The sequence below is a fragment of the Microtus oregoni genome, unplaced genomic scaffold, assembly GCF_018167655.1.
Source record: "Microtus oregoni isolate MIOR12 unplaced genomic scaffold, Mior012 000025F_ref0000491, whole genome shotgun sequence".
In the NCBI taxonomy this organism is placed as follows: Eukaryota; Metazoa; Chordata; class Mammalia; order Rodentia; family Cricetidae; genus Microtus; species Microtus oregoni.
Window position 1 is genome coordinate 21,724,945 of NW_024543084.1, and position 18,304 is coordinate 21,743,248.

At 54.3% G+C, this 18,304-nt stretch overlaps 1 protein-coding gene across 1 annotated transcript; it reads left to right on the forward strand.

The window, feature by feature from the left end:
- The first annotated feature begins 315 nt into the window (after nt 1-315).
- Nucleotides 316-15,645, forward strand: Nr5a1 (nuclear receptor subfamily 5 group A member 1). Its single transcript, XM_041675156.1, has 6 exons — nt 316-417; nt 515-656; nt 2,660-3,288; nt 8,593-8,712; nt 10,192-10,339; nt 15,398-15,645. Exons 1-6 carry the CDS (start codon nt 316-318, stop codon nt 15,643-15,645), a joined length of 1,389 nt encoding a protein of 462 aa, XP_041531090.1.
- Nucleotides 15,646-18,304: the final 2,659 nt, after the last annotated feature.

The window sequence follows — 18,304 nt, forward strand, 5'->3', positions numbered from 1 at the left end:
ATTGCTTGTCGTCCGTCTTCCCCGCGCCCGAACCTATCTGATTTTCTCAGAATCGGGGTTTTGTTTTCAGACAAACGAATCAGAATGGAAACGCATCGAATCAGAGAGTCTCGGATCGGGTGCGGCAGAGGCGGCGTGGAAGCAGCTCTGGAGCGCGGCGGGTGGCTGAGCTGCGGCGCGGGGACGCGGCTCGAAAACCCCCGCACCACACCGGTGCTGTGGGCCCTCCCAGGCGCACAGACCAGGGCAGCCCCAGGCCAGTTGCCGTCGGCCCGTGCTGATCCGCTCCTCTTTCCACAGGCGGACGCCGCGGGCATGGACTATTCGTATGACGAGGACCTGGACGAGCTGTGTCCGGTGTGTGGTGACAAGGTGTCGGGCTATCACTACGGGCTGCTCACGTGTGAGAGCTGTAAGGTGAGCGCGAGCAGGGAAGGGTTAAGCTGCAGGTACCAGGGGTGCGGACAGTGACCGAGGGTCGGGACCTGGCGTTCACTCCCTTCCTCTCGCACAGGGCTTCTTCAAACGCACAGTCCAGAACAACAAGCATTACACGTGCACCGAGAGTCAGAGCTGCAAAATCGACAAGACGCAGCGTAAGCGCTGTCCCTTCTGCCGCTTCCAGAAGTGTCTGACGGTGGGCATGCGCCTGGAAGGTGCGCGTTCTGCACACCCGGGACCCCTGACAGCTGACCGCCCCAGGGAGTTGCGGGCGGGCCTGGGAGAGGGGCTGAAGGGAAAGCGGCATAGTTTCTGGATCCAGGTGACTGGCCCCTTGGTGTGACGTTAGGGCCCCAGCTCTGCAGGGAAGACAAGCGCCAGAAGAGCCCTCCCAGGCAGAACCTGCCTGGGCTCAGTTCCGAAATATCAAAAGACTTCCCGCACGGTGGGCCAGCCTGCAATCCCAGGAATGAGGAGTCTGAGGCACGGTGATTACCAGTAAAGGATAGCATACTGAGACCCAGTACTCCCTCCTCCTCCCTCACTAGGGAGTGAGCCTAGGACAGAGCAGAGCCCCAACAGACCCACTTTGTGAGGGGCCACCCTATATATCTCCACACTAGCCAGAGTCGAAGGTCTCAATAACTTGAATATTCAAATTCCAGCTTATTCAATTGTAGGCTGGGGACCCTGAGCAAATACCTTAACCTCTCTGAGTTGCAGATGCCCTTATCTGAATAATGAGTTAAAAAGTAATGCCTGCCCTGTGTCGGTGGGAAGACTGGGGGTTTACAAAAAGCTGGAGTTGCCTGCTTGAGGGCAAATACTCGGCAGGATAGCTGTGATTGTCGTTATTATCACACTCTCTGCTGCTATTTGTCCATCACTGGCCACCCTGTGCATCTGTCTATCTGTCCAGGCATTTAAGTTTCGCAGGAATTGAGATTCCTTCCCATGCATTCTTAGTGCAGCTCTGAGAAGGTTGGGGAGGGGAGGGGGACAGTGGCCTATCTTTGCCTCTTCCCTACCCCTGTTCCCTATCTCTGCTCCAGAGAGGACAGCAATGGTCCATCAGGAGAGACTCAGGCTCAGAGAGTGGACAGTCCTAGCTTCTACCCCGCTGGCCCCAGTCGGGCTGAGCGCCCAGAGAGCAGCTGTTGGCTAAAGTTTTTGCAGGAAAGGCTGCAAAGGCTGGGAGAGCTGTGGGACCTAGAGAAGGACTCAGATTGAAGGAGGGACCCTGTCCTGTGCCTGGAACCACCATGCCTACCTCCAGGTCCTGAGTGGGCAGAGAGCTAGCGATCGTGGGTGGCAGAAGCCTCTGGGGCAGCCTGAGGGAGCAAAGCAGAATGGCCGCCTCCCTGCAAGAAGGTCTGTGTCGGGCAGGCTCCCAAGCCCTGAGTTCTGTGAAATACCACCCCTCTCTCCAACTTTCTCCCTTCCCTCAGAGCTTGGGTGGGGTCCTGTCTGAGCAGGGGTTGGAGCCACACTCAAGCTGCAGAGATGCACCTGTTAAGTCTGGCCGGTGACACATTCTTGGCCAGAATAAAAACATCTGGTCAGCAAAATAGGTCCCTTTCTCCAACACTGAACTAGGCTCCAGAGTAGAAGGCAGCGGGGGAAGCCCCATCATCTTGTACCAGGAGCTAGACAGAACTAAGGAGGCTCCAGCAAGTAGCTGGGCCCCCGTGGTGAGCAAAGCAGACTAGGGCCCTTTTTCCTCACATTTCCCTGCCAGGCCCTAGGCTGGGCCCATGAGCCCAGAGCTGAGCCCCAGGTGCTCTCAGCCTGAGGTATACTATGGGACAGGACAGGAGGTTCTGCTTGCAGGAACTCTTGGACTTCCTGGAGGTGGCAACCTGGCCACTGGGTTATGCTATAAGACAGGAGATGTGGGAGTCAGAAAAGGGTTCCAGGCAGAGGGAACCAATAATTGAGGGCAAGGTGGGTGAGAAAGTATGTTAAGTGGAGGAACAAAGGAGTAGGGAGGAGGGGAGAAAGATAAGGAGGTGGAGAAAGGCCTGGAATGCCAAGCTAAGGTTATGGCTCTCACCTGTGGGCAGAGGAGGTCATTGAGTGGAGGTGAAGAACGGCGTGTGTGTGTGTGTGTGTGTGTGTGTGTGTGTGTGTGTGACAGAGACACAGATATATCCTTTCGGGAAAAATCTGTGAGAAGTAGTTGGGAAGGTGGAAGCCGACTGACTGCTCTTGCTCACAGCTGTGCGTGCTGATCGAATGAGGGGCGGTCGGAACAAGTTTGGGCCCATGTACAAGAGGGACCGAGCCTTGAAGCAGCAGAAGAAAGCACAGATTCGGGCCAATGGCTTCAAGCTGGAGACTGGACCCCCGATGGGGGTGCCCCCGCCACCCCCTCCCCCTCCGGACTACATGCTACCCCCTGGCCTGCATGCCCCTGAGCCCAAGGCCTTGGTCTCTGGCCCACCCACTGGGCCACTGGGTGATTTTGGAGCCCCAGCTCTGCCCATGGCTGTGCCTGGTACCCATGGGCCTCTGGCTGGCTACCTCTATCCTGCCTTCTCTAACCGCACCATCAAATCTGAGTATCCAGAGCCCTATGCCAGCCCCCCTCAGCAGCCAGGGCCACCCTACAGCTATCTAGAGCCCTTCTCAGGAGGGCCCAACGTACCCGAGCTCATACTGCAGCTGCTGCAGCTAGAGCCAGAGGAGGACCAGGTGCGTGCCCGCATAGTGGGCTGCCTGCAGGAGCCAAGCAAAAGTCACTCTGACCAGCCAGCGCACTTCAGCCTCCTCTGCAGGATGGCTGACCAGACCTTCATCTCCATTGTCGACTGGGCACGAAGGTGTATGGTGTTCAAGGAGCTGGAGGTAGGTACTCCCCACAGACCCCTGGCCCTGGCTCCAGCCACTCCCCTCGGCTGCCCTTTGGATGGACAGTTCTACCCAATGGCTTCAGGCAGTGTCTGGAGAGGTACTATCACAGGAGCCATTGCAGCTTCCTGGAGCCCACTGCCCCCTGCCCATCCCTCTCCCTGTCTCTCCTACGTCCCCTCTGTGACTTGAGGTCTTTTGGTACCTCCATGTTCCTCAAGCCTTTGCTTCTCTCCCAGTTCGGGTTCCTACAGGAGACCCTGAGCTCCCTCAAAACACTTGTCTTGTCCCCCGAATTGCCAGCCTGTGCCAGAAGTAGGTCCAGCCATCCTATCCTCTCGTTCATTCAGAAAGCACACCGATCCCTGCCACCCTCAACTGTCATAAATGAGGCTCTAAGTCTATGACTTTGGGTGTTTGTGGGCTGAAGTGAAGGAACCGCTGTCCCTGTGATAGAGAGGGTGTGTGCACACGCATGTGTGTGCATGCACAAACGTGCAAATGCAGAACAACTAGATAGAAAATCCCTTCCTTGCACTGCCTTTTTAGCTAGAGTTAGTGCACATGACACTAACGAAAGTGGAGACATAGCAGGAGGAGCAGAGGCTAGACATAGGAGGAACTTCCCAGGCATTCATCTGGTCTTGTGAAGACCCTAAGGCCTGAGAGCTGACTTCTTATGTTCACCACCTCCAAGACTACAGAATCTTGACCAAGCCTCATTGCTGCTGGTGTGGGTACAACTCAAGCCTGACCCTCTTAGGTCAAGCCCCCCTGGTTGTTCTAAGGCTAGCTATAAACAGCAGGGCCACTGCCCTCCCTGTTGGAGCCACTGCAGCCTTGAGCGACCGTCAGTGCTGACGCCACTCTGCCTGGGCTTCCTCTGGGCATGTGGCCAGATGGACGGGGCACTGCCTGGCTGGCATGGAGGGGAATAAGAGGAAGCATGAGCATTCTGAGCCCTATAGGGGCACCCCAAGGTTTATTTAACCCAGAGGACCCTGGGAGTTAGGAACTGATGACCATGGCTCTCATTTTCACTGTGGAGGGCCTGCCATGGCCAAGGACATGCCATGTCCCTGTCTTGGGTGACTTCTCTTGCTGGCTCTTCTAGGCCAACTGATGTAGGAGATGAACATAGGTCAGATAATGAGTCCTCCCACCTGTCCTGTATTCATGGCTGAGTGCTCTGGAAGATGACACCCCCACCCCTAGACACTGCAGACATCCCCTGCACAGAGAGTAAGAGGAGCTGAGCATTCCCAGCTTTCCAGGACTCTGGATCCAGAGGCGGGGCACTTCCTCTGGCTGCCTTCCTGGTGTAGGGGGTCCAGGTCACGCAGGATGGGAAGGGCTTTTGTCCCAGTCTTGCTGAGTGTTTTTTCCTGCTTTTGGCTTCTCTGTGGCCCAAATCTTCCTGCTTCCCCTTCCCAGAACCTGTGAAGGAGCCCAGGAATCCTAGCCACCATCAGCACTGTTTGTGAGGGGCCTTGCAGAGAAAGAAGCCCAAACCCAGCCCTTGCAGCCCCTCTTGAGCCATGGTTCCCCAGGCTGCCGGGTCTGTGACGCAGAACCCAGGCATGCAGGTCAGAAAAGCCAAGGACGCCCAGTGAGGTGCTTCTCGCCGTGACACATTAGCCGCTTTCTGTCTCCATGCAGGATGCATCTTAGGTGATGGGAGAGGAACTCTGTGGCACTGAGCCTGGGTGACTCCTGAGACAGGAGAATGACCTGGACCAGGAAGCTAGAGGGGATGTATGGACTGTGGGTCCTGGAGATCAGATCAGTGGGAAAGTGCTGCTGCATCTGAGGGCTTCAAAGATCTCCAGAGATGCTCAGAGACAGGTCAGGGCACCCAGCCTGGAGGACTTAGCATGTAAGTCTGCTCTTCTGGTCCGTTTTCTTATTTGTAAGGTGGGAAGGGCTTAATATTTCTCTAGAGGCTTGTAAAGGCCAGGTAAGCTAGAACAGGTAAAGAATTTGACATGTGGCTCAGTACACAGGAAGTCCCATCAGTGGAGTTGGCCCCTCCCTTTCTGGTCTGCCCCTTTGTAGCATGAAGGGTGCACACTTTGGCCCTGGTAGTATACCAACGTCTTACCTGAAGCATGGTAGACTTGCCTTCACCAGGTACTCTGCATGGTCACCGTGAAGGGCAGACTGGAGGAGGGGATAGCAGCTCATCTTGACATCTGTTCCCCTCAGTGTTCCACGCTGCTTCCCCCAGGGAGCCCCATTGGCAGCAGATAATCGCTCAGATAGATGGTTTATTGAGACACAGTAAGACTGTCAGTACTGGGATGATAAACAATTGCTCAGCCAGCAGTGTGCCATGGCCAGCCATGGCATGTCAGACCCTGAAGAATTACTGAGCTTGTTGGCCTTGCCTGCCAGACTGATCAGACCCCAGGGGCTCCAGAGAGGCTGCTGAGGGAGAGGTCAATGCAGTGCCATCAATACCCTTCCTGGAGGTAGACTGCAGTGTCAAGGCTCAAAGATTTGTGGTGGGCCAGAGGAGGGCCCAACAGATGGGCCAGGCTGGCCAGGGACCCCAAACCAGAACTGCAGATGACCTTGTTCCCAAGGTGGTAAGAGGAAGTGGAAACCGGATCTTTGGCTTGAGAGACATGCTTGCTTACACATTGATTTCTTGTGGAGGGGGCTGACAGTTGCCGTGAGTGTTGAAATTGGATGTCTATGTGTACATATCCCCACCCACAGGAAGAGGTGGGCATAGGAATGGCAGGAAAATTTGCTTGGCCAAGGAAAAGATGGAGCCTAGCATGCTCTTCAGAACCTTTGGGGCTGATACAGATCTTCTATGCAATGAAGATATGCAGAAGAGGGAGGTGCCCTCTCCAGTCACAGATCAGGAAAAGAGGGCTGAGGGAAGTGCACAGCCAGGTAAAGGGCTAAAATTCAGATTTGGAGAACTCAGCATAGTGCCCACATCGCAGCCCAGGGCCGACCAGCCTCCACATGCTGGGCCACCCAGCCCCAGGCCTGAGGTCTGGGCAGAGTGTGCTCCAGAGCTGGGTACCCAGGTCACTGTGACCCCTCTGCCTTCTGCCAAGGCTCAGTCTGCTTATCTCCTAACGCTCCTCTTTATCATTTCTCCTGCCCCACTTCTTCCTTCCATCTGGGCACAAGGGTATCTGCTCCTTTGGTGAGATGGGGGTGGAGCATCCCAGCCCTGCCTGGACTCCTTCTGGGTCACCCACATGGGCCTCTGTTTACTTTGCTGCCACCCAGGCACCTAGCAGTTCTCAAGGTCTTCTAGGATCTTCCAAGATCTCCCTACCCGGTATCACCTACATGGTCCTGTCTGATGATGGGGAGCAGCCCGCAGAGGCTGGCTCTCTGTTCTGACAGTGATGGGCTCAACACAAACAATGGCCTGGGTTCTTGACATAAAGGAGATGGTAAGGATTGACAGAAACAGGTCCCTCATACAGGTCTCCTGCACTGCGTGTTGGGGCCGTAGTGAGCTGACAGGGTCCTGAGGAGTCTGCATGACTGTCGGGCTACTCTTTCTTTTTGACCCTCTCTTAGGGTTACTATTGCTGTGATAAAACACCATAACCAAAAACAATTTAGAGATGAAAGGGTTTATTTGCTAATGTATCCTGATTCACAGTTCACTACAGGAAGCCAAGGTAGGAACTCAAACTGGATAGGAACCTGGAGTCAGGAGCTGATGTGGAGAACATGGAGGGGAGCTGCTTACTGGCTTGCTCATCACGGCTTGCTTAGTCTATTTTCTTATAGAACCCAGGACCACCAGCTTACAATGGTGGTGGGTTCCCCCCACATCAATCACTAATTAAGAAAATTCTCTATGAGCCTGCCTATGGAGGCGTTTCCCCACTTGAGACTCCCTCCTCTGGATGACTGTGTCAAGTTGACATAGAACTAGCCAGCACATCCGCCTTCTCCTTTCTCCCCATCTGCCCGTGGAGGCCCACAGAAGAGGGAAAGGCTGCTATCCCAGAGGACAGGGCTAGTTCTTATGTCTAGTCATCTCTCCTTGGGTCTGGTTTGAGGTAGAGATGAATGTTTTATGGGTCATGTGCACTTTCATCCACCTCTCACTGATGCCTGAGATGTGGAGGACACCAGTCCTGCCCTTGCACACGCCCAAGTACCAGGGAAGACAGGCATGGATTGCTGCCAACCCAGTTCCAAAAGGTGGTGAGAAAGAGGGGCTGAGAAGGGCTTCAGGGAACCAGTCTACAGGAGACTCTGAAGCCCTGGGTGGACAGGGCGGCAAGGGAAAGTTGTTTCTATCCTGGCGGTAGAGAGAGTGGACCTGGAGCTACACTCAACTGGGCAACTTTAGGTAACTTGGCTAAGTTCAGTGCTCAGTTCCTTCTCTCTGTAAAACGAGTGATAACTGCAAACAGGGCTGAAAGTCACCCAGCAAGACTGATGTAGTCAGGGTTAGTAGCCATTGTCATGCGTGGTCCGGGAGGGCTGGGAAACCCACATGGCAGAAGAAGAGAACCAACATCCACAAGGTGTCCTCTGATTTTGGCATGTACTGTGGCGCACACACACACACACACACACACACAATGTAAAAGGATTATTTTAAAAAGAAAGGCTTTGGGCTGGGTGGGGAAAAGGAGGTGAGTGGAAGTGAGGATGGGGAGGTAAGGGTAGGGAGGTATGCAGCTGGGTATGCAGGGGGGGGGTATAAGAGGATGATGACATGTCCCTGGCTGCCACTTGCCACGGTTCTAAGCAGGACTTGCTCCTGTCAGGGACATCTGCCCTTTCCATGGGAGGATACAGCTACCCCCAGAGTTGGGGGACACTCAACAGGAGCTGTCCTCTTCCGAGCCCAAGGCCCAATACACCCTGATGGTTAGGATCCACCTTGGTCATTGTTTGGTTATTGCTGTGGACTGCGGAGGTGGCCATGAGCCAGGCAGCCCTTCTTCCTTCCCCAGCAGCCTAGACACCTCTGCAGCTCCCCCAAGGTCCTTTTTAGGGTAGCTGTGGCCACAGGTCCTCCCCAGGCCAACAGCACAAGGGACGAGGGCTGGTCTTCGCAGTATTAGACCTTGATCTCTGAGGTTTACTGGGTGTGCGATATGGGACCCGTCATCTCCACACACTTGAATCACTGAGCCATTTTGAAAATGAAGGCCCAGAAAGACCCTGGGACATGTGTAAGTCACAGAGCTTGTGAGAGACAGAGCTGGGACCTGAAAGATGCCCTCCTTGGACCCCATCTAAGACTCCGAAGGGCCTGAAGGCCAGGCCCCAGCTGGACTTGTGCGTGGCTCTCCCCTGCAGGTGGCTGACCAGATGACACTGCTGCAGAACTGCTGGAGTGAGCTGCTGGTGTTGGACCACATCTACCGCCAGGTCCAGTACGGCAAGGAGGACAGCATCCTGCTGGTCACTGGGCAGGAGGTGACTGAACTGTTCCAATCCCCAGCACTGCATGGTCCCAGACCTCTCCAAGCTGACTATGCACACCCTGAATTCCAAATTTGGGGACATACACTGGCCAGACCTCTCTGTGTTCTGGAACCTTTGAGGATCCAGAGTGTGGGATGGCCAGGGGAGGCCCTTCTAGGACATCACAGGGGGATTGGATCTCCCCAGATAAGGCAGAGTCTGTTAGCTGGTGCCGGAGGGATGGGTGGCAGTCTGCACTCCCACATGTAGAAGCAATAGGATCGAGGACTCTGAGAAGGATTCAGAGTACTGCCAGGGACTTGTGGGGTGGGGAGTGTGAGATGGGGTTGCTGGTGATCAGGCAAGACTTGTGGGCTCTCCATTCTCATAAACGATGAACACGCGAGTAAACAAATCACGAATGAATGAAAGAGAGGGTGAAAGGCGAGAGATCAGTCAGAATTTGGCACCTTTTAAATAGAAAATATACCATGGTGGGGGTGGGAGGGCATGGAGAAGGCTTGAGAGTTCCTGAACCCCCACAGGAGGGACATTGGGGTTGCTAGTGGGTGTAGGTGAAGGAGCCCAAAGGGCTGGGTCTGGAGACACCTTTAAAGAAGACAGCCCGCAAATGGGAGAGGAGACACAGGGAGTGAGTGGGAGAAAGAAGACTGGAGACAGAAGAGGGGACACAGGCTGAATAGTGGGCGCAGTGGATGTTGTAATGAAATGCAGACTGGCCCTGCTTCCCTACCTCTGCCCCTCAGGACCTGTATCCTCAACCTGGTTTCTCACCACCCAGGTCTCAGGCCTTTGGAGCAGGAATGGGAACACTAGTCTCCAGTGGTGACTCTGGGTGACAGAAACGCAAATACAAGATCTGGGATATGAGTGAGGACGTCCTGAGTGTACCCACACACCTATGTCTGATTGTGTGACTCTGCACATACAGAGATGTGTGGGTGTCCATGACTTCCTGCCACTGTGTAAGCTTGAGTACATGTGCAGGTGTGTCTGCATTGTTGTGAATGGTGAAGGGCAGGAGTGGGCGTGGGTGTGCAGACATGAGTGCCATAGCCTCAGCGTGTGTGTGTGTGTGTGTGTGTGTGTGTGTGGAGACAGAGGGAGAGAGAAAGAGAGAGCGCTGTGGTAATAGACTGGGACCTATCTGGTGATCACTCAGGTAGAACCACCCCGCTGCCCCCTCCCCTGCCCCAGTTAGCTGTACAAGAACAGTTCTCACAACTGGGCTGGCGGCAGCCCTTTGTGAATGAAGTATCCTTCAGCTCTCCAGTGTTCCTGCTGCCTGGTGCCTGCTCCACTGCCACCAAAGGTGCTCAGCTTAGGCCAACAGGTGAAACAAAGCTGGCAAAATGGCCTTCAGCGTGGTAGGCCTGAGGCTCAGTGCTTAAGCCAAGTCCCTGATCAGAGCCTTCTGCCCCATGCCCTTTCACCTCTGCCCCCTCCCTGACCCACCCTCTGCCGGTGCAGGTGGAGCTGAGCACAGTGGCGGTGCAGGCTGGCTCCCTGCTTCACAGCCTGGTGCTGCGGGCACAGGAACTAGTGCTACAGCTGCATGCGCTGCAGTTGGACCGCCAGGAGTTCGTCTGTCTCAAGTTCCTCATCCTCTTCAGCCTCGGTGAGTGGCTTCTGCAGTAGAGGGTGCCAAAGACACTGGGGGCCACTGTGTTCAGAAAGCCCAAGGGATGAGGCTCCTCCTTCAGTAAGTGGCATAAGGTGCACAGTTAGGACCTGGCTGCTTCCTGTGGGGCAGGGAGTCTAGCGTTTGTCTTTTGTGGGGTGAGGACCCTTCTGCTCCGTGCACCCAGGACACTTTAATGTCTGCTGCCTTCAGGACTCTCTTGCCTGGCTCCCATCCTGGGGTCCCTACTTTCCCTAACTCTGAGAACTACTAGGTCCCCTTCACCTGTTCTACAGACACCTGCTGAACATCTGCCTGGTGCCAGGGTCTGGGGGCAGCACAGCAAATGGGAAAGACCCCAACTGCTGCTCCCAGAGCCAGCTCCTGTTAGGGAAACAGCAAGTGGCTTATGAAGGGTGGAATGCATAGCAGCGAGATCTAGCAACTAGGAGGGTGTGCCTCAGAGAACCTGAGTCCTGCTGCGGAAAGCCTGGAAGAGCCTTAGCGGATGACTTGGGAAGAGGGTTCTTCAGCAGGGACCAGCTATGGGATCGAAACTGGACAAAATGGAGACATGTCTTTGCGGCAGTTTGGCAATGATGCTCCTGGGGAATAGGAAGTGTTTGGAAGTAGAGGGAAGAAGGGAACTTGTAAGGAAGCCCAGTGTTCAGGTAGAGTTGGGCTACTTGCCATGACCACGTGGCTAGGGGCCCTGATCAGGCTTGGGAGGGTGCTGGGCAGAGAGGAGCTATCAGTACAGTCAGAGCTTCAGCCATGCATACTGCTCCCTTAAGAGGGACCCGCCTTCCCCTTTCCCGAATAACCAAAGGTACTAGGTCCAGAGAGACTTTGGCTTCCTTTGAGGTGACTTCAGGCTCCTCCTCCCAGCCCTGTAAGCTTCTCAGCCTTCCCCCACAAGCTAACTTTACCTCTTATAACCTGGAGAGATCAGGGCTACGGTGGGGAGGGCAGGAAAAGCCTGTGGAAGGGCTTGGCTGCCTGGATTCTAATTCTGGTCTCTTTGGCTTTGTGTATTGAGCAAGTCGTTCGCCCTCTGAGCCTCTGTTTCTCCCTGTGTGAAATGACAGCTGTAAGTGTTCTTGACGTGCTGCAAGGATAATGAGACAGTTCTACCACAGTCTTGGCCCTTGGAAGTGTGCGCTGATGGTCTTATTAATCATCCTTATTAAGGCCATAAACAAATGAGCCAGAGAGCAAAGTGAACGAACAAACCAGGGCTCGGTTTTTATCACATGGTTTTCTTGTCTCTGGGCACGGGGACTCGGGTCTGGCCATGGTGGTTGAGTTTAGTGGGTCTGAAGTTGGGTGAGGATGGGGGTGTCGAGGCAGTGATCCTGGAACCTTAACTTCCTGGAGCCTAGAACGAGTGTGACAGAGGCAAACTGGATCACAGGATCCATGAGATTCCATGTTGGGAGAGGTGAGCAGAGTTAGGGCAACTCTGCTTGGTCTGGATGCAGGATGAGGTGGATCCATCTGAGCTGAACCTTGCAGTGTGAATAGGAGAGTCCTGGTGAAACAAACAGAAGGATCAGTCTATTGGAAGTTATGGGAGAGGAAAGGGTAGTGATGAGGTCAGGATGCATAGGGGCTGAACTGTGCGTGGCCATGGTTATTGCGTGGCCTTCCGATGGGATGGCTCCCATTCTGGAAATAACACAACCACCTCACATCTGCATTCACCATACAAGGTGGGGTCCTTCTAGCAGAAGCCTGGGGTCAGATGGTAGGCGAACAGCCCAGAGCCTTGCAGCAGGCAACACCTGTACCTGGGTGATCTTAAACACAGGACTCCCCATCAGAGCTGAGCTTTCAAGGAGACTGGGACTCAAGGCAGGGCTGAACTTCCAGTCAGCCTGCTTGTGGAACCCTCAGCATCACTGCACTGGGTTTGGCAGCCTGAACCTAAGGCAGTGACTGTTACCCACCCACTCACCCACCCCGTCCCCCTCTACACGCCTCCTTCTCGCCTGTCTCTGCAGAAGGGTGCCATTTGGCATCTAAATAGCATCTCGGGTAGCTCAGAGGCAGGTAAGGAGGCTTAATTAAAATTAGTGCCTCTCTCCTGGCAATCGCAGTGTTTATGAAGATGGGCCTGGCCGGCATTGTTCCACCGAGGACTTAATCGAAGCTTAATGGATTGACCTAACATTCGATTTCCTGATTCCCATTGAGGCGCACGGCAGCATTCCCTTAAGCGTTTGCAATTTACCCACTGCTCCAAGCCAACAAAAGACGGACTGAATAGCAGTGCCACTCGAGGGGCCATTGTGTGCGGGGGCGCCTGCCTGAGTCACTGCTATTGGGACAACATTCTTTATGCCTTGCTGGAATGAAAGGATTATTCAAATATTCAATTAAACCGTGAAAAGGGGGCTTTTCTGAGATCCTGGGGGGCTCCAGCTCATGGAGCTAGCGGCTACTCCCAGGGTGGGGTGCCATCTCCCGCTCACCTCCGCCTCCAGGGATGTAGTCTGCAGGCTCAAGCCTCAGGCTGGAGCTCAGTGAGGATCTTGGTCCTGACCTGCCCCATCTTATAGAAGAGAGAAACTAAGGTTCGGAAGGGGCCTCTGGCTGCAGAGCTGAGTGTCCAGGTTGTGGGACTGCTGTTCCTGGGTCTGAGGGGCAAAGGTACCACACTCAGTGGTATGTGACTATATTCCATCTCTCCGTGACAAGCTGGGAACTGGGGGTATGGGAAGTGGTTTCTTGGTGATGGAGAAGTTAGGTCTAAGGGTATGGAGGTCTTCATTTGTGGGACCTGAGAGACCAGAGGCCCTCTGGTAGAGAGGCTGTCGCTGAAGCCGCCCTTGTTCTGCACCCTCCCCCTTCTACTCCACTGCCATCCTGAGTCCCTGATGCTGTTGCTGAGAACAGTAAATCCTGGTAAAGCCAAGAAGGCCTCGGCCCTGGTGTCCCCGTCCCTTCCTTCCCCACCATCTGAGCAGCACCCTGGCCCCTCCTCCTCCTCCTCCTCAGCTCTTCCCTCTGGTTATCTTTGAGATAGATCCCATCTTTCTCCTATTATGACTACCAATCAGACTAGCCCAAGGACAGTATGGGGGTGATGACGGGTGGTGGTGGGAAAGGGATCAAGGCAAAGGCATATGGGATCAGTAGGCATCTCTTGCTTCGATCAGCTTGGTGGAATGGCTTCCTAGGATTGCCTGTAAGTGTACTGAAGCTGGCCAGGCTACTAGGGAGCAGATTGCTATGTAGAGCTGGGTAGGTCTCCCTGTACAGGGGCATGGAGGCAGGGAAGGGACAGGGCTCAGACCTAGGTGCAGCTCTCCAAAGGGAGCTTTTTCCTAAAGTACATGAAGATGGTTCATGACCTGGTGGCTATTCCAGGGAGGCGAGGAAGAAAATGACCCTGGATCACGTATTGGAGGGTAATGGGAGCCGGGGTGGAGGTCAGCTGCCAAATACTGCCATACGACTCAGGCCCAGCTCCAGTTTCCCTAAATCCATCTTTGGACAACACAGGCCCCAGCGGCTGTGCTGGGGGCGGCTGAGGATCACGGTTGCCAGGCACCCCAGCTTTCTTGGCGCAGTGGGTGTTAAGAGGGATTAGAGGGCCGAGAGCCATGTTGGCCCAACTCCCCCACAGTAGAAAGACTGGGGTGCCCCAAGGGAGCACAGCAGATGAGTGACCCATCTTCCAACATCCGGGAAGCTACGGCTCAGGGAGACCAGGGTAGGCTCTGAGGGTTGGGGGCTGATGTTAAACCTCTAGGCAGGGCGTGAGCTAACAGAGTCTGGGAGCTGTGATGGGCTTGAGTGGCAAGGAAAAAGGCCCAAACACCCCATTTCCAGCCCCCTTCTCTGCAGAATAGGCAGGCACTTTTTCACAGGGCGGCTACTCCTAACTGACTCCAAAGACCTCTTTTGTGTCTAGCCCAGGACTAAGGCCCAAGGATGCACTGATCACAGCAGCCCCAGTCACTTTTGGTCCACTGAGCCACCTGCTCCTCTCCCTCTCACAGTGGCTGACCCTCCATGTCTCACCACGGCTTCAGGGGCTCCATTGTTCTCACAGAGCATGTCTGTGTGGGAAGGGCTGATGAGCTAGGCAGCCCGTCCGTGCCCCACTCTTCCAGTTTTTGATAGCACAGAGAGAGAACCAGGGCTGCGTGTGCCAGGTCATGGTCTGTTCTAAGCCACGCGTCAGCGTCATTTTAAACTTACGTAGATGGCTTTGCCTTACGAACTTCTGTTGTCTTTCACCTCCCACTCTGCTCTGCCATGTGCTCCACATCTGCCCATTCTACAGCTCCACAGATGTAACTGGCACACAGCCACCCATGCCCCTCTTTCTCACCGTGAACAGTGCTGCAAAGAAGCTGACCCCAGAGCCCTGCAGGGCTTTGCAGAGTACTCATGGGCCTGACCCCCAAGACAGGTCCTTTTGACAGTGAGGTTGATAGTGATGCTGGGGACCAGCGGTGATGGCCACAGGAAGGCTTTGATGCGCTTTCTCACATCTTTGGAGGGACCAGTGCATCCCATTTTATAGAGGAGAAAATGGAGAGCAATGCACCCGCTGCTGCTGCTGATCTTGGTGGCTGTCAGCTATCCCTGGTGGTAGCAGCAGTGACAATGGGGCTAGTGCTACAGTTCAGTGGTTGGTGATGGTGGTGGCCATACTGGTGATAAAATGGATTTTCTAGGGTGGTGGCACATGCCTTTAATCCACTTGGGAGGCAGGGAAAAATAGTTGGATCTCTGAGTTCAAGGCCAGCCTGGTCTACATAGTGAGTTCCAGGCCAGCCAAGGAGATAGTGAAAGAAAGAAAGAGAAGGAAGAAAAAAAAATCACAAAAAACACAAGGACAAACCTGGGGGCACTAATCAAAGTGACATCAGTGGTGGTGTGGTGGCCACAGGGTGGAAATAGGGAGGTTGCCGTTGAGAAGGTCATGGCAGTCTCTGCACCATGGGTTTGGTATCCCCTGGGAATGTGGTGTTTGTAACCCTAGTGACAGTGTCAGCCCAGCTGTGGTAACAGCATAGTGACAGACTGCTCTTGTTGCAGATGTGAAATTCCTGAACAACCACAGCTTGGTGAAGGATGCCCAGGAGAAAGCCAACGCCGCCCTGCTGGATTACACCTCGTGTCACTACCCGCACTGCGGGGACAAATTCCAGCAGTTACTACTGTGCCTGGTGGAGGTGAGGGCACTGAGCATGCAGGCCAAGGAGTACCTGTACCACAAGCATTTGGGCAACGAGATGCCCCGCAACAACCTTCTCATTGAGATGCTGCAGGCCAAGCAGACTTGAGCCTGGGCACCTGGCAGCAGGCAGTAGGTAGGGATACCACTGCCTCCAAATGACTCATTGCATTAGATGATCCGGGAGCCCTGCCCCTAGGCCCCTGCCCTTGAGCTCCAGAGCTGTGTGTTTGGGATGGCGGGCAAAGATGGGCAGGGTCTGCCTGGGGCAGGTTGCCCTCACCAGCCACTGGCACGTATCTGCCACTTAGAGTGCCCCAAAGAGATGGCTTCTAACCACTCCTTCTTCCACCCGCCCCCAGCTTCTTTCCTGGAATCTGAGGTCCAGGTCCAGGGAGGAGGTTTGGGATTCCCTGGTGGACCTTGACATCTCTTGGGTCAGAGGTCATTCTTTCCCTCTCTCCTGTAATGGGAGGCAGGGCAGGGGAGGGGTCTCCAGACTTCCTCCGAAGAAGAGAAGGAAGTCCACAGCTGTACACTGAGTCTGCTAAATTGGGTAGGGCCTGTTTTCCCTAGAGGGCGAAGAAAAGACCCCTCTCCAGCCCTCCACCTGTCTAACTCTGATCCATTCTCTGAAAAAAGGCTTTGCTGTAACCATCTTCCCAGCTGTGACCTAGGGGGGCGGAGTTTGGTGGAGTCAACAGTCTTGCCTTGGCCCCGCCCGGTCACTACCGGCTGGGCTGGTGCTTACCTGCGGGGCTGCAGTCACCAAGATTCTTTGGTACTTGCTTTTCCTTTCCCGCTGGACAGTCCTTGGAAGGTGTGTGAGAGAGAAACAGCCCGAGACAGACTGAGGGCACCAAAGTTTTCCTGGTATCTCTTTCCAAGAGTCAAGGTGGCACCCGCTCATCTTTGTGTACCCTGCTCACTCCAGAGAGAGCTGTAGCTTGCCCTCCACCTTCTCTACTAGGACAACAGCAGGAGACCGGCAGTGGCTTAGAGTCCCGGCAGGGGGTGTGGGGGTTATGGGGACCTAGGAGGACTCAGGAGTCTTTAGATGGGGACAGTGCCGAGGAGTCTCTCATGACTCTATCCTTTTGGATCCCTTGCCATAACTCTTGAAGCTGGCCTCTCTACATCCTGAAAGTCATTCTGCGGGGCCAGGCGCTGAGGGGAGAGGCCTAAGCTGTCCTCTGTTCCAGACTGGGGTTCCCTTGCCCTTCCTGCTTTCATGTCAGACTTACAGCTTATGCTAGCCTGCCCAGCTGGACAAGGCTGTCTCCTGCCTTCCACCATCCTGACTCAGACACCACCTCTGCCCCTGAAATGTGTGTCCCTGCCGAGGCCAAGACCCACTACCCTGAAACAAGAAGTGCCCTTACAAGCCCAGCACCCCTGCAGCCCTGAAATAAATTTTGCAATTAGTTTCCAGTAGCGTTTGTGAATTTGCATTCTGAAGCAAGATGTTGTCCCTGGGGTCAGTTCTGGGTGGTGATCTGTCTGCCATCAAAGTGGTGTTCAGCTCAAACTTCTGGGGAGGGGAGCCATTGAAATGACCCAGAGGGTAAACATGCTTAGCAGGCCAACTGGCCTGAGTCCTGGAATCCCCATGGAAAAAGAGGGAACTGACTCCCATAAGTTGTCCTCTGGCCTGTATGTTATGTTACGTATGTCAACACTGCGTGCATGTACACATAGACACACATAGACACACACACACACACACACACACACGAACAAAGACTTGCCCAAGATGAAGCCAGTCAATGGTCCAACATGGATGGGGATGAATTCATGAACTCTCCACTCCTGGCTCAGGAGTTATTGGCTGTCAATGGTTTCTTGGAGGAGAGTCAGATTCTTTAGGGATGTGACCTCTGGGAGGCTACCCATACTCCAGTGCTCTTTTGAGAGCCCTGCATCCATGTGCATACAGGCCTTACTAAATGGACTCACTGGGTTATAAAAATTAAGGAAGACAAAGCTGGGAGGGGGATGTGGAGGGAGTCCTAGGAGTTGGGCAGTGGAAGGTGGATATGATCTAAATATGTTGAAAATATATATATAATACATACTATATGCATTGAAAATATCTTTTAAAGATGAGGAGGAAGATAGGTTGGAGAGCCCAGGGTGTAGAGAGAGCAGGCACTGCTAGGCTTTAGATCCAACCTCCTAGGGTACCTAGGACCCCAGCATGCACAAGGCTTGGGAAACGCTGTGACTTTCTGGAGTCTCAGCTCCACCCTGCCACGCCAGTTCTAACCCCGTATTGAAAGGGCACTCACTCCATGAACGCCTCGCATATGCCCTCCCTCAGCTCCCTGTCCTTGCAGTAACTGCAGCAGGGGTGGAGAGCTTTTCTCCAACAGTGTGGGGAACCAGATTCCAACCTTCTCTGCCCTGTCCCCCACCCCACTTGCTGATGAGTCCTCTCCCTCCCATCCCACTAGGTGGCAGCAGTGAGCCAGGTCAACACCTGCCTCTCTTGCTCCAGCACCTCAGTTCCTGTTGGATCTGCTCTTCAAAGCCAATTCACACAGTTTAGGAAGGACCCAGCCTCTGGGCAGACTTCCACTTTCCCTCCCTTTTTAACCAAACTAATCTAGAGCCACACTTGGTCCACCCAGGGTCTCTGAAACAACCATGAAAAGAGTGAGGCGGCAGCAAAGATGTTGCTCTCCTGCTTTGTGCCTGTACCAGGGCCATGCCCAGGCTTAAAGAAGACTGTCTTAACCAGATGATATGATGCGATCCCTTGTGTAATT

What these genes read in the sequence shown, in the direction of transcription:
- Nr5a1 (XM_041675156.1), top strand. Translation starts at nt 316, where the DNA reads ATGGACTATTCGTATGACGAGGACCTGGACGAGCTGTGTCCGGTGTGT. An exon ending in GGTGGGCATGCGCCTGGAAG is followed by an intron (nt 657 to 2,659) that starts GTGCGCGTTCTG and finishes TCTTGCTCACAG; the next exon opens with CTGTGCGTGCTGATCGAATG. An exon ending in TGCTGGTCACTGGGCAGGAG is followed by an intron (nt 8,713 to 10,191) that starts GTGACTGAACTG and finishes CTGCCGGTGCAG; the next exon opens with GTGGAGCTGAGCACAGTGGC.